General features: G+C 42.6%; 1 protein-coding gene across 4 annotated transcripts in view; it reads left to right on the plus strand.

The window, feature by feature from the left end:
- Nucleotides 1–11,187, plus strand: part of rnf216 (ring finger protein 216) — a 37,444-nt gene extending 26,257 nt beyond the window's left edge. For 2 of the 4 annotated variants that reach the window (XM_026346651.1, XM_026346673.1), the window contains exons 14-17: nt 6,002–6,099; nt 7,190–7,412; nt 8,886–8,955; nt 9,208–10,176. In XM_026346651.1, the coding sequence (XP_026202436.1) occupies nt 6,002–6,099; nt 7,190–7,412; nt 8,886–8,955; nt 9,208–9,617 (801 nt within the window). In that variant the 3' untranslated portion in view covers nt 9,618–10,176. Of the gene's footprint in view, nt 1–6,001; nt 6,100–7,189; nt 7,413–8,885; nt 8,956–9,207; nt 10,177–10,269 lie in introns of those variants that run through there. The other 2 variants (XR_003297964.1, XM_026346663.1) reach the window with 2 other exon arrangements.
- Nucleotides 11,188–12,731: the final 1,544 nt, after the last annotated feature.

A 12,731-nucleotide genomic window follows, 5' to 3' on the forward strand; every position in this document is an offset into this window, starting at 1 on the left:
ACTGTGATATATTATCAAGTAGCCTGCATGTAATCAATACTTGACTGTCAAATCAAATTATTTCAGTACAATTCAAAAACCTTTTGACAAATTTATTGTTACGTAACATCAAACTGAGCATGTGGCTCAAGATCCTGGTGGACTGGTCTTATTACTGGTCTCATACTGGGCTCTGATACTAACAACTTTCTGTGATCGCACTTCAGATTTGAGTGGGTATGTGTGTTCAAAACCTTTGTTTTGTCTCATAATGCCGTTTGACATTGGCACTTTTAATTGGAGCCACAGTTTCTGAACATATCAGACACACTGGTTTAGTGCTCCCAGTGGGTAATATGAACAGAAAGGAGTCTGGAGGAGGAATCCAGATTAAAAACTCTTTGCTGTCCACTTTTCTCTTTTTGGACATTTTTATATTTAAACCTTCTTTTTTCAGTCTCACCGTCCTTTTATCAACTTTCTCCTCTCTGTCGTCTGTCTCTCTCCTCTCTGTCGTCTGTCTCTCTGTTTACCTTATTCATGTAGTATGCAGAACTCTGTTTACTGCATTTAACTTTATAGCAAAGGCATTCATATTTCCAAACAGCGTTACAAACAGTCACCTCCTTGGTTAAGAACGTGAGAAGCTGTGTTACCATACTATGATGGTACTGGATATTAGCAGGATCGATGTCTGATGCACAAGATACATAAAGAAAGTCCACAGACCATTATTTCTTGCTGCTGCTGTTGAGTACAATCATTCATTCATTCATTCATTTACTTCGAGTTGAATGCATGTAGCTACCTAGCAGCTAAACTTGATGTGCAATCTTTATCTCAATAGTAACTAGTAACAACATTTTACAGAAACGTTATGAAATAAAAAGTACAATATCTAAGATCTTTGAGAGCTAAAGTCCTACTTGTTTTCCAACTATCCTTGTATTTCTGATTGGCTGGACTAATCCAGGTAATCTGTAGAGAGTGCGAAAGGGATAACTGGAAAATAAGCAGGACTGTGGTTTCAAGGAACAGGGTTAGCCACCCCTGATCTACACAACAAATTATACAAAAATGCAACTTGGAGGTTGTCTAAAGGAAGGAACATGGCAAACTCTAATTCTTGATAAAGCCTTTATTGGTTGCAGCAACATGTTTCGACTTATTTGCCAGTATGTTGCAGCTAATGCAATATTCTTTGCCGCTATCTGATGGGGCAGCAGCATTACAGCCTCTGACACCAGCAAAATGATGAGAAAGGCTGGGGATTTTTTGGAAACCTTGACCCAGCTTATAGCTTGCTTTTGGTATTACAATTTTATGACATGTATATAATTATACTTCAGTAATTCAGCAGCTGACTTACAGCAAAGGGAATTTGTTTCATGTCATTTCCAATATATAAGCAACTGCAGCTATGCAAGTGTTTTAGACATCACAATGGAAAGTCATCTTGATGGTCCTATGTAGCCTATAAACGCCCTACAGACTGGATTATTTTTAAAGGGAGTGACTGATTAGACACAACAGTAATATGATTTTCTAATATTGTGGTGAAGAGGGATCAGCATAAGTCCTGTATCAATTGTAGCCCCAGATTAATATCTTGGGCAACTAAATGACATGCAAATAACTATGCATAACAAGTTCTTTTGTTTTGTAGAAGTGTTACAGATGTGTTCAGTTTAATTATTTCTTCATTTAATGTTTAGGTTGAAAGAAATAATGTGCATTGAGATTAAAGTGTATGTTGTAGTTTGGTTGTGATGTACTGTGTGCCATGTGCTTGTTCTGTGAACAACCAATGATGTTTAACCCTGTTAATGTGATTGGAAAATGAAGTGTCAATGCCAGTGGTTTTGTATTGTGATTGGCTAAGGGGCGGGAGTTAGAGAGAGAGAGGTCGAGAGGTGAGGAGAGAGAGGGAGAGACAGCGAAGCGAGCGGCACGCTGCGCTCGAAAAAAAAAATGTAAATGCGAGAGACAGTGACATTCAGGAGAGAAAGTACAGCTTTATGGTGAATATTGTGCTTGTTAGGAGGTGCAGCGGATGGACATTGATATTGACACTGGCTGTATGTGAGTACTCCAACTTTTATTTCTGCTCCTAGAGTGAAGTGATACTAATTAATGTTTTCTTTTATTTCAGTACAGACTTTTGTTACTGTGTTTTATGACTGTGAAATATATTAAGTATTGTACACCTATTTTCAAAGGTTGAACACAGTACCTATATGTGACAGCAATCTGCTGATATTTTATTTGACTCAACCAAAAGTACTTTTATTTATTTTCTCTTAGTTAATAAATTTGGTTATAATTTGGGGACATAGTTGTTTTGGTGATGTGTTTTATAGGTTGACACAGAATAATAGACAATTATACGGGGTAATGGTACTAATTGATTTCATTCTGTTGTTCTTTACACAAGGGGTGTTCATAAATTAACTTTGGGAGTAAAGTTTATGAGCTCAGGGCGCTGTCCTTCTGTTAAAGGGTGAAGGAAGCGTTACATAAGCTTTGCAGTCTGGGGGTTTATGTATGTAAATGTTCATGTTGATCTAGTGCAAAACATCATAGCAGTTCCAGGGTGGGTTGGACAGCTAAGGAACTAGTTCTGGGCTGGGAAAATTGGTTCCAGGCTGGCACAAACTCTTTGCTTGTCTAAATTAAGGGGCATCAGGAGCTGGGGGCTAAAATCTGTCATTTATTATATTAGTTTAACTACAGTGTGATTGCTAAAACTGAGTGGATGCTTATTAGTGAACTAACAGAAAAAGCTAACAAAGGCTAACATTAACAGCCAACATTTAGATTTAACAATGATCAAAATGTATCAAATCAAATGTAATCGATGTACATTGCGATCACAATGAGAAGCACATACAGTATGTGTTGGACTAGTAGTGTTTTATTGCATATATGTTTTATAGCATTTTTTTGGTACGTTACATTCTGTGACTTGCTTCCTGCATTCTGCAACTGCTTGAGATCTGTTTCTGCGTGAGTTCTGTATAATTAATCTATCATTTTCTGTATTTTTTAACTTAACACTTTTCAAACTAGGCATCGTCTAGGCATAAATTTAGCGACTCAACAGTAGATGAGAGAAAGTGGAAAAGAGGTTGGAAAGGAATTAATAAATAAAGACCGTGATAACAAAGAGACAGAGAGACACAGACGACAGAGAGGAGAGATACAGATGACAGACAGGAGAGATACAGACGACAGAGAGGAGAGAGACACAGACGACAGAGAGGAGAGATACAGACGACAGAGAGGAGAGATACAGACGACAGAGAGGAGAGATACAGACGACAGAGAGGAGAGAGAGACAGACGAGAGAGAGGAGAGAGAGACAGACGACAGAGAGGAGAGATACAGACGACAGAGAGGAGAGAGACACAGACGACAGAGAGGAGAGATACAGACGACAGAGAGGAGAGATACAGACGACAGAGAGGAGAGATACAGACGACAGAGAGGAGAGAGAGACAGACGAGAGAGAGGAGAGAGAGACAGACGACAGAGAGGAGAGATACAGACGACAGAGAGGAGAGAGAGACAGACGACAGAGAGGAGAGAGAGACGACAGAGAGGAGAGAGACAGACGACAGAGAGGAGAGAGATACAGACGACAGAGAGGAGAGAGAGACAGACGACAGAGAGGAGAGATACAGACGACAGAGAGGAGAGATACAGACGACAGAGAGGAGAGATACAGACGACAGAGAGGAGATACAGACGACAGAGAGGAGAGATACAGACGACAGAGAGGAGAGAGATACAGACGACGGAGAGGAGAGAGACAGACGACAGAGAGGAGAGAGACAGACGACAGAGAGGAGAGAGACAGACGACAGAGAGGAGAGAGACAGACGACAGAGAGGCAAACGCTGATAAAGGTACACGTCAGACTGAAAAAGGAAGAGATAAATCTAAAAATGTCCAAAAAGAGAAAAGTGGACAGTGAAAATCGAGTTTTTAATCCAGAATGAACAGACTCCTTTCTGTTCATATTACCACTGGGAGCACTAAACCAGTGTGTCTGATATGTTCAGAAACTGGCTCTTATTAAAAGTACCAGTGTCAAACAGCATTATGAGACAAAACAAAGGTTTTGAACACACATACCCACTCAAATCTGAAGTGCGATCACAGAAAGTTGTTAGTATCAGAGCCCAGTATGAGACCAGTAATAAGACCAGTCCACCAGGATCTTGAGCCACATGCTCAGTTTGATGTTACGTAACAATAAATTTGTCAAAAGGTTTTTGAATTGTAATGAATTAATTTGATTTGACAGTCAAGTATTGATTATATGCAGGCTACTTGATAATATATCACAGTAAATAGTTAGACATTATAATCTTCTGGACCTTTGCTTCCAAAAATATTGTGTAACCGGACCTCTTTAAATTTTAGTTGAATAATCCTAGTTTAGGCTCACAAAGTCAGAAGCAACACCTGTACAGAGATATTTTAGTAGTTATTTTTGTTCTTAATATTAGCGGACCAGAGAAGGCAGAAACGTATGCAGATATATATATGGTAGTACATGATGGTGGCTCTCTAGCCCGCAAAAAAGCAGGTTGGTTCTTAGAAGGTTCGCACGTTAACAAACAAACATTGAACCAACACTAGACCAGAATTAGTATGTGGGTCATGTAGCATGATGTGCCTAGGCCGACACCTGCCAATCTCTGATCACCTCAGAAAATCATTTACCAGCAAACCCGCTCAACAGTGGAGGTCTCAGCTAAAAGAGAGACATTTAGTATAAATGTCAATTGCAAATATCCGTCTCACTCACTCTATAATGAAATGTTACTCATTCAGCCACAGGATGAGGTCATTGAAAATAAATGCATTTTCATCTATTCATCTATTTACATCTATTTTACAAATTATATATAGTAATATTGTATGTTTTGTCTGTCTGTCTGTATGTATTTTCAATGTAATAATTAAATCATAGATTTGGTAATGGGGTTTTCCTAGGGGGCGCTAGAGAGTGAACAAATGGCAAGGCACACTTCCAGAACAACAAACATCATGGGGACTGCAATACACTAGTGTAACCACTAGGGTCGCATAGCTACACACATACACTGATTTTTGTCTGGAAATAGGGTCATGGGGACTTTTTAAAAAAACTGCATGGGACATGTTTAAATACTGTTTTGGAGCTGCTGGTAAGGCTGTGCCGGTGGGGACCAAATTTGAGGTCCCCACGGTAAAATGAGTCCCCATGGGTAGGTGTGCAATCAGGTTGAAGTCCCCACCAGATTGGAAAAACAAGAGCACACACACACACACACACACACACACACACACACACACACACACACACACACACACACACACACAAAATTCTCTGTGAATTTTGTCAGAGCTTCAAGCCTGTGTTCAGCAAAAAGGTATAAAAGATAAAACACATATTGTCACCGGATGTCAGGAGAGTGTTTCTGTCTGAGACTGAGGGTCGGCAGAAGTTGCCATGGAGATATGGATGGATCAGCTGTCATATGCCACACACTTATTACATGAGCGATTCAAATATTTATGATGACACCACTTGGATAAGGGTTAGGGAGGGGGTGATGCTGTCTGCTCAGAACGTCCTTTAGCTAAATGTCTTGGAGCTGAGGATGGAGGACGGAGTTGTTGTTTCTAGGCAACAGAGCAGTCGGCGACAAGAAAAATCGCACTGTGGCTGCAGTCGCACTTTTGCAGGGAGAGCCACACCTATCTGTGTCCATGCAGCTGCCTGCAGTGGCAGCAGCAGCAGCATACAGAGCACAGAGCACACACTGACTGCAGGGCTGCTCTTATTCAGCATTAAATTAGATAGTGTTAAGGAAGGGGTGGGTGGGGGTGGATGGTGAGATGGGGTGTGGAAACGTGGGAACGTCTTTTATATGTGATGATATTATAAAAAATATACTAGAGTATAGGTAGATTCTAATGAAACTGCTTTCTCTGCCTTGTTCCTCTTCCTGATCTCTCTTGTCTATAGGAGAGTTGTAGAAAGTGCCACGTCCAGTGGAAGCAGCATGTCGGGAAGACGTGTGAGCAGGTCCTGGAGAGGGACGAGATCCGCATGAGGGTGCTCTTGTAAGTGGCTCACAGAAACAAACTCATCAGAGTCCTGTATCAGCACATCAAAACCTTATTTAGTCTGGGTGGTTTGACTGACCTCTGAGGTAGTTCATATATTTCTATCAACATATTTCTAGACCACACCACCGTTAAGGAAGGACACCCTAGTTTGAATAACAAACCACAAGTCCATCTAGAGACCCAGAACAATCTACAGTGCCTCACTCGTGCTTCACACAGGACACTTTTCACATGTTATCATAGTTATTATCTCCAATGTTTTATTCCCTTGAACATTTAGACAGTTTTGTCCCAGGCCCAGTTCGTTTCTCTGTTTTCTCTCTCGCCCGTGTACTCCTCTTTGGAGAGGATGCTGGACAAAGAGCTTAGTTTCCCGGACATCACAGCAGGAAGTGGAGGCTGCTTCCTGTGGCCCTGTGGAGCTCACAGGCAGTGCTTCCTGTTTTGAGCCATTCACAGATCTTCTTACTGTCTTGTGTTGAAAGGGACAGGAAGTAGCCTGGTAGACAGATCAGTGGATCAGGGCCTGAGCAGAACTGGCCTGGTCATTATAACAGAACTTACAGTGGCCTCTATAAACATTTTATACCTAAAACATGATCAGATTTTCACGTTCTACAGCTAAATAAGGGAAAATCAATAAAAACAAATGAGAAAGTTCTATTATTTTTAGAAAATGATCCAATCTCAAATTACGGTGTTTGGCAAAAGTTTGTGAACCTCTAAAGGAGGTTCAGGTGTTTTAGTCAACAGGTTGACAATCAGGTGAAGGTCTGGGACGTCCTGCTTTGTTTTGTTTTCCTAGATCATGACTGTATGACTAAGCAGCATTAAATTACGTGAATATACATAAAAAAATAGTTCTTTAGTTAAGATGGTCCCATGTTACAAGCTCTAAACTCAGCTAAGGATGTTCTTGGCAGCTTTGATGACAAGACAAAGGTACATTGATGAACAAAACCTGTTCCATTTCACCTTAAAATTAATTTAAAAACCCTGCTACAGCCACATACGATCTTGCTATTAGATTCTTCTAGTCAGCGCTTCTTTAACTGTCTAACCAGTGTCTGTCCGTGTGCTGCAGTGAGGAGCGGATGACGGCAGCTCGGGTGAGGAAGTGTGTCAAGTGTGGGACCGGCTTGGTCAAGTCAGAGGGCTGTAACCGGATGTCATGCCGCTGTGGCAGCTTCATGTGCTACCTCTGCCGAGAGCCCATCACCGGCTACAACCACTTCTGCCAGCACGCCCGCTCCCCTGGTGCTCCCTGCCGCCACTGCCGCAAATGTTCTCTCTGGACTGATCCCACGGTAATCATCTGACTGTCCAAGCTTCCTCTTTATAACAGTATAAACGTGTGCGCTGTCAGGTTTCGTTTAAAAGAGTAAAAATGTCAGGCCAACGTTCTTTCAGTGGTTCTCTCCACACACTCTCCCTGCACCTTTGAATTCAACTTTATATTTATACCACCAACTGATAACAGAAGTCGTCTGACGGCACTTTACAGAGTTTACAAAATATAACTGTATACAGAATTATATAGAAAACCCAACAACTGCACTTGAGCCGCACCAGGATACAGTGGAGACGAGAAACTCCCTTTAGAGGAAGAAATCTCCAGCAGAACCAGGCTCATAGTGGGCGGCCATCTGCCTCGACCGGTTGGAGTGAGTGGAAAGAGAAGAGAGAAAAGAACAGCAGGCAACAAACAACAACAAGCAGCAGAAACACTGGACAGGTCGGTAGAACCAGTAACTGGACTCTGGAGATATACATCTCCAAGGAAAAGGATACCTGGAGAACAGAGAGTCGCCGGATCCATCTCTAACTATAAGCTTCATAAAAAAGTTTTAAGTTTTAAATCTAGTCTTAAATGTGGAGAGGGTGTCTGCCTCCAGACCTGAACTGGGAGCTGGTTCCACAGGAGAGGAGCTTGATAGCTAAAGGCTCTGCCTCCCATTCTACATTTGGAAACTTTTGGAAACTCTAACTCTCACTAAATAACTGCAGATGATCAGAGTAGGTTTCTCAGCGAATGTGTCGCTGAGTGGAGCATCAGTCAGAAGACATGCATCAACCTTGACCCTGAGGATCTAACTCCATGGCAGCCCACAGTGACCTGGCCGTAGTGTCTCTGGCAACCAGAAGCAACAATTAGTCCCCAAGCAGTTAATGAGCTGGAGCTACTCCAGCAGCTCCACAGAGACGGAGCCGGCCAAGAGCTAGTCCTGATAGCACTGCCAAGAAATGGATAAATACTGGGACCATTGAAGAGTCCGTGAAAGGAGGTCGGCTGCTGTGATTTTAAAGATTTTCATGACTGAAGTGCAGGAAATGAACAGTTCAGAACACACAAGCTTAGAAGAAAATCATTTTTTATTGTAAAGAATTCAACATCAGCCAGTTTAGACCACGCCGGCTTCTCTAATGACAAACTACAACCCACCCACCACAGTAGCTCCAGCCTCTCTGGAGACAGTCTCCTTCAGACGAGACAAACGAAGGCTGCAGTCAAACCAGCACTGTGTAGGTTAAAACATCATTTATAGGTGATTTAAGGTTAAATTATAGCTACAGGACGTGTAGAAAAGCTCAGCGTAGGCTGAACCAGCAGCTACAGATTTACCACGTGGAGACTGAAACTGTGCTCACTTAGCTGTGGGACGAAATAACAGGAACCCTGTTACTATTTAGTAGAATTCATTACAGCCCTACAACAAGCTCTAACCCACAGAGCAGAGGCATTTCTTTGACGAAACCCTTCTTTGTGTTTGTTTCTGCAGCAAGATGACGAGCGAATCATTCAGGAGATCCAGAAGGAAGGAGAGGCCGAGCTGAATAAGAAGTGTGCAGGTCGGTGGTGTCACCCTGTCAAAGCTCTGTTTCTGTCCCGTTAATCACCTCCTGTTAGCTTTGTTGCTCTGCAGCAACATTAGTCTTCCTCTCTGCTGCTTCCTCTTTGTTTTTTAACCATTATTTATTTACAGAACAAACCGGCAGCAGGTGCAGCGTGTTTCCTGTGTTTGTGTAACGCGTGTTAGCAGCGAGGATGTTCAGGGTTCAAACCTCCAGTGGATTCAACTCGAATGTTTCTCCTTCTCTCAGATAATTCAGGAAAGAGAGTCGGCCCTCCAGCGGAGCCCATTGCTGACGCCAAGCGTCCTCGCGTGGGTCCGCCCCTGGAAAACGCACCCAACCCGAACCCAGCAGCCCCTCCTCAGCCCCAGGCAGTACAAGCGCCGCTGTTTGTCCCTCCACACCCCCGCTACCCTCCAGGTCCACCACAAGGCAGGATATACCACCAGGTGATCATGCCACGGCTGCCGCCAGCGCCCTACGTGCCCCCCCTACAGCACCTGCCCCCCCTTAACAATAACAATAATAACAACCACCATCACCACCACCACCACCACCACCCTCCTCACCCTCCAGTTAACCCTCATCACCACAACATGGACATGATGGACCTGCCCATGCACTACGGACCTCCACACCGCTACTACAGACGCTTCTAACACACAGACTCGAGTGAGGAGTGTGTGTTAATCTCGGTACACACACACACACACACACACACACACACACACACACACACACACACACACACGTGCTCACTACAGTTACACTTTTCATTTCAGTGCTGACTTCAGATCTAATGGTTTTGGTTTTTTTCTGTGTGCGTTACCTCTTTCAGTTTGTTCCTTTACCTGTTTGCATAGCTCCCGTTTGACACCAGAACACCTGCTACTCTACATTTCCTTTTGCTTTCAGATGATAAAAAGCACTGAAATGATACATGCATTTGTAGAATCGGGCACCTTTTCAGACATCTTGCCTTCTCCTGCTGAAGCTTGGACGTCAGTAATGATGTGGATCCCCATGTCACATGTTCCCTTTTTCATCTTCTCCTGTTTCAGTGTGGGGCTCATGAGAATCTTGAGACAGTTTCTTTGCAGTTTATACAGATATTTTTGAGTACATAATAAAAAAAGCTGTTAGCATTCCCTTCTGTATCTTTTGTGTAACATGTGAGAGACCACACACTTTTCTAATAAAGACTTCTGTTCACCTTGACTTCTGCTTTTTACACCCATTTTTCTTTTATTTCTCTATAAAACCTCAATGTTACGTTTCTCTTTGCTGCCTCTCTGACTCTTCTTCTCTCAGTCAGGTCACTGAGTCTCTCTCAGGCTGCTCACATGCAGAAAAAGGGGCTGACTCATGATAACCGAGTCCACATCACGTGACAGAGCAGCTGCCTTCCACCAATCATGGCACAGCTACCTCCAGGCTTTGTGATGTTCCAGAGAGAGGGGACTTCTTTGTTCGGCCAAGTGTGCTGCGAGTGTGACGAATCATTTTGCTGCACACACACTCGGTCACACACACTCTCAGCCTCTTGTCTCTACATGCAGACAATACAAGTAGCGCGGTGAACCCCCGTTTTTAGCCCGAGGGTCCTAACGGTGTTAGTCATGGGTGAAGTGACACTTATCGCGTTTGTGTGAGAAACAGAATTAGACTTTGATCAGAACATGTCATGAATGTAAAAATATTTAATAAAATATCTGAGTTGTTCAGCTTAGAAAAACGTTTTATTGACTTATGATTGCTGTTTTTTTCGAGCTCCCCCTGTAATAGGAAGAAGTGAATCCAGATTAATATCATAATATATTTTAATCCAAATATAACTCACCTGTCTTCACCAGGGATGGACTGTAAGAGATGAGGTGCAAGTTTAGTTTTGGTCATGTTGCATCTCTTTGTGGTCCATTATTTTGCCAAGATAGTTGTTGTTGAGTCTCATGGTCTCTCTCGTCTCTTTTTATTCATTTTTTGTCCCTTCATGTTCATTTTTCATCTCTCCGTAGGTTTTTAATTCACTCTTCACTGGATTTCTTTATATTTTGTTAATATATTCTTATAAATTAATAATTTTGTTTTTTTTTTCAGTAACTTTCATGTTAAGTGACCCAGTGGTTCACAAACATTCAACATAACTATGTTTCACACATTGGTGGTTTTATAGCATGCATATTTCTTTTACATAATAATGGCTGCCCGGCTTTGTTTTCAATAAATCTACTGTGTTTTATTCTTTTGTAGTCCTTGAAGACACCCCGGGGCCCTTTAGACGAGCGGGTGGGTCATGGATTACAGCTGGGTAGTATTATAGAGTATTATCTGCTAATGACTCATTTAATTCAGAGAACAAAAGACGGGCTTAACTGACGTGATAAGGCTCAATAAAGGAGACTTCTGGCAAAACAGTGCTCACTCAAACACACTTGTAGATCTGACACCCTCTCTGAAATAAAAATTCAAAAGCAGTTAAAGAACTAGATTGGACAGAAGTGTAAATACACAGGAGAAATGTTAAAGGCTGGTTAAATCACAGTATAGTGATGTATATTTTAAAATAGAATCCAAATCAGTGATAAAACACATCAAACTGCCAATATGAATAAAAATGTGGCGTCACTTTATTTACCTTGAGATACGTCACCGTTCTCTATTAACACACAGGCTGTTGATGTTCTGAATGGGTTTAGATTAGAAAAGATTTGAACCAGACTTGACCTGCGTATCCCACCTCAACACCTGTGACTGACAAACACCCCCTCAGCTGCAGCTTCCTGTCAGAGTGAATGTAACTGTTCAGTGTGTGTGTGCATGTTAAAGCCCTCTGCTGCCTCCCCCACAGGGAGCACTGGTGTTTGGCAGCATTTGCTCCCCAGACAGTTCTTGCTGCTTCACCTCCGCTGGCATTGTTTGCATCTCTTATTGTTTGTGTGTATCTTTAATGAGTGTATATATTTTTAATGAGTGCCTGCTGCAGCTCCTTATATTGCACAGTGTTTGAAAGATGTTTCAAACCACAGGTTTGAACACAGGTCCTACTGGACATGTCATTTGCTTCATATATTCATGGTAAAACAGAGCAGCAGAATCGTGTGCATTGATCGGTTGCGTTATTGTTTCATTAGGCATCAGTCTGAAAGCATGCTAAAACTCAGAGGCTGCCTAGAACCAACATGATGATGCTAACATTTAGCTCCAGTGCAGCCTCACGGTGCTAACGTTGCATTTTTAGGCACAGACATGTCGACACACTGCTTTTATCCTCCGCTGTAGATGTGAGAATATGCCCGTAGTTCCCCTGTCCGTCTCCTATGACTGATCTGTCATAGTGATTCAACCTGCTATTCATTCTGCACATCCCCTAAAGAGATTACGGACTGACCCAGTGACCCACTGACTGCCTGCTCCACCATGTGAGCGATGGAAAAACCCGGTGGAGGCTTGTAGATTTGATTAGAGCGGGGGGCGCTGGTAGAAAGGCGAACAGCTCTGCAGTGGTTTGTCCTGTTTCCTCAACGATCAGCTCTTTTTTGATCAGACACCCACACTTTCTCCCTCTCAACCCCCCCTGAGCTCTGTGCACCCCACCTCTTCCAAACCCCACACACACACACACACACACACACACACACAGAGGCTTCTGTTACCCTGCATTTTAGATGTGATGAAAGATTTCAACATCTGGCGTTTCCACGGCAACAGAGCTAATGGTTGTGCAGCAGGGGGACTCAGATGTGGGTGGGGACGGCAGCCATTTCACATACAGC

This window comes from Anabas testudineus, chromosome 8 (genome assembly GCF_900324465.2).
Source record: "Anabas testudineus chromosome 8, fAnaTes1.2, whole genome shotgun sequence".
NCBI lineage: Eukaryota > Metazoa > Chordata > Actinopteri > Anabantiformes > Anabantidae > Anabas > Anabas testudineus.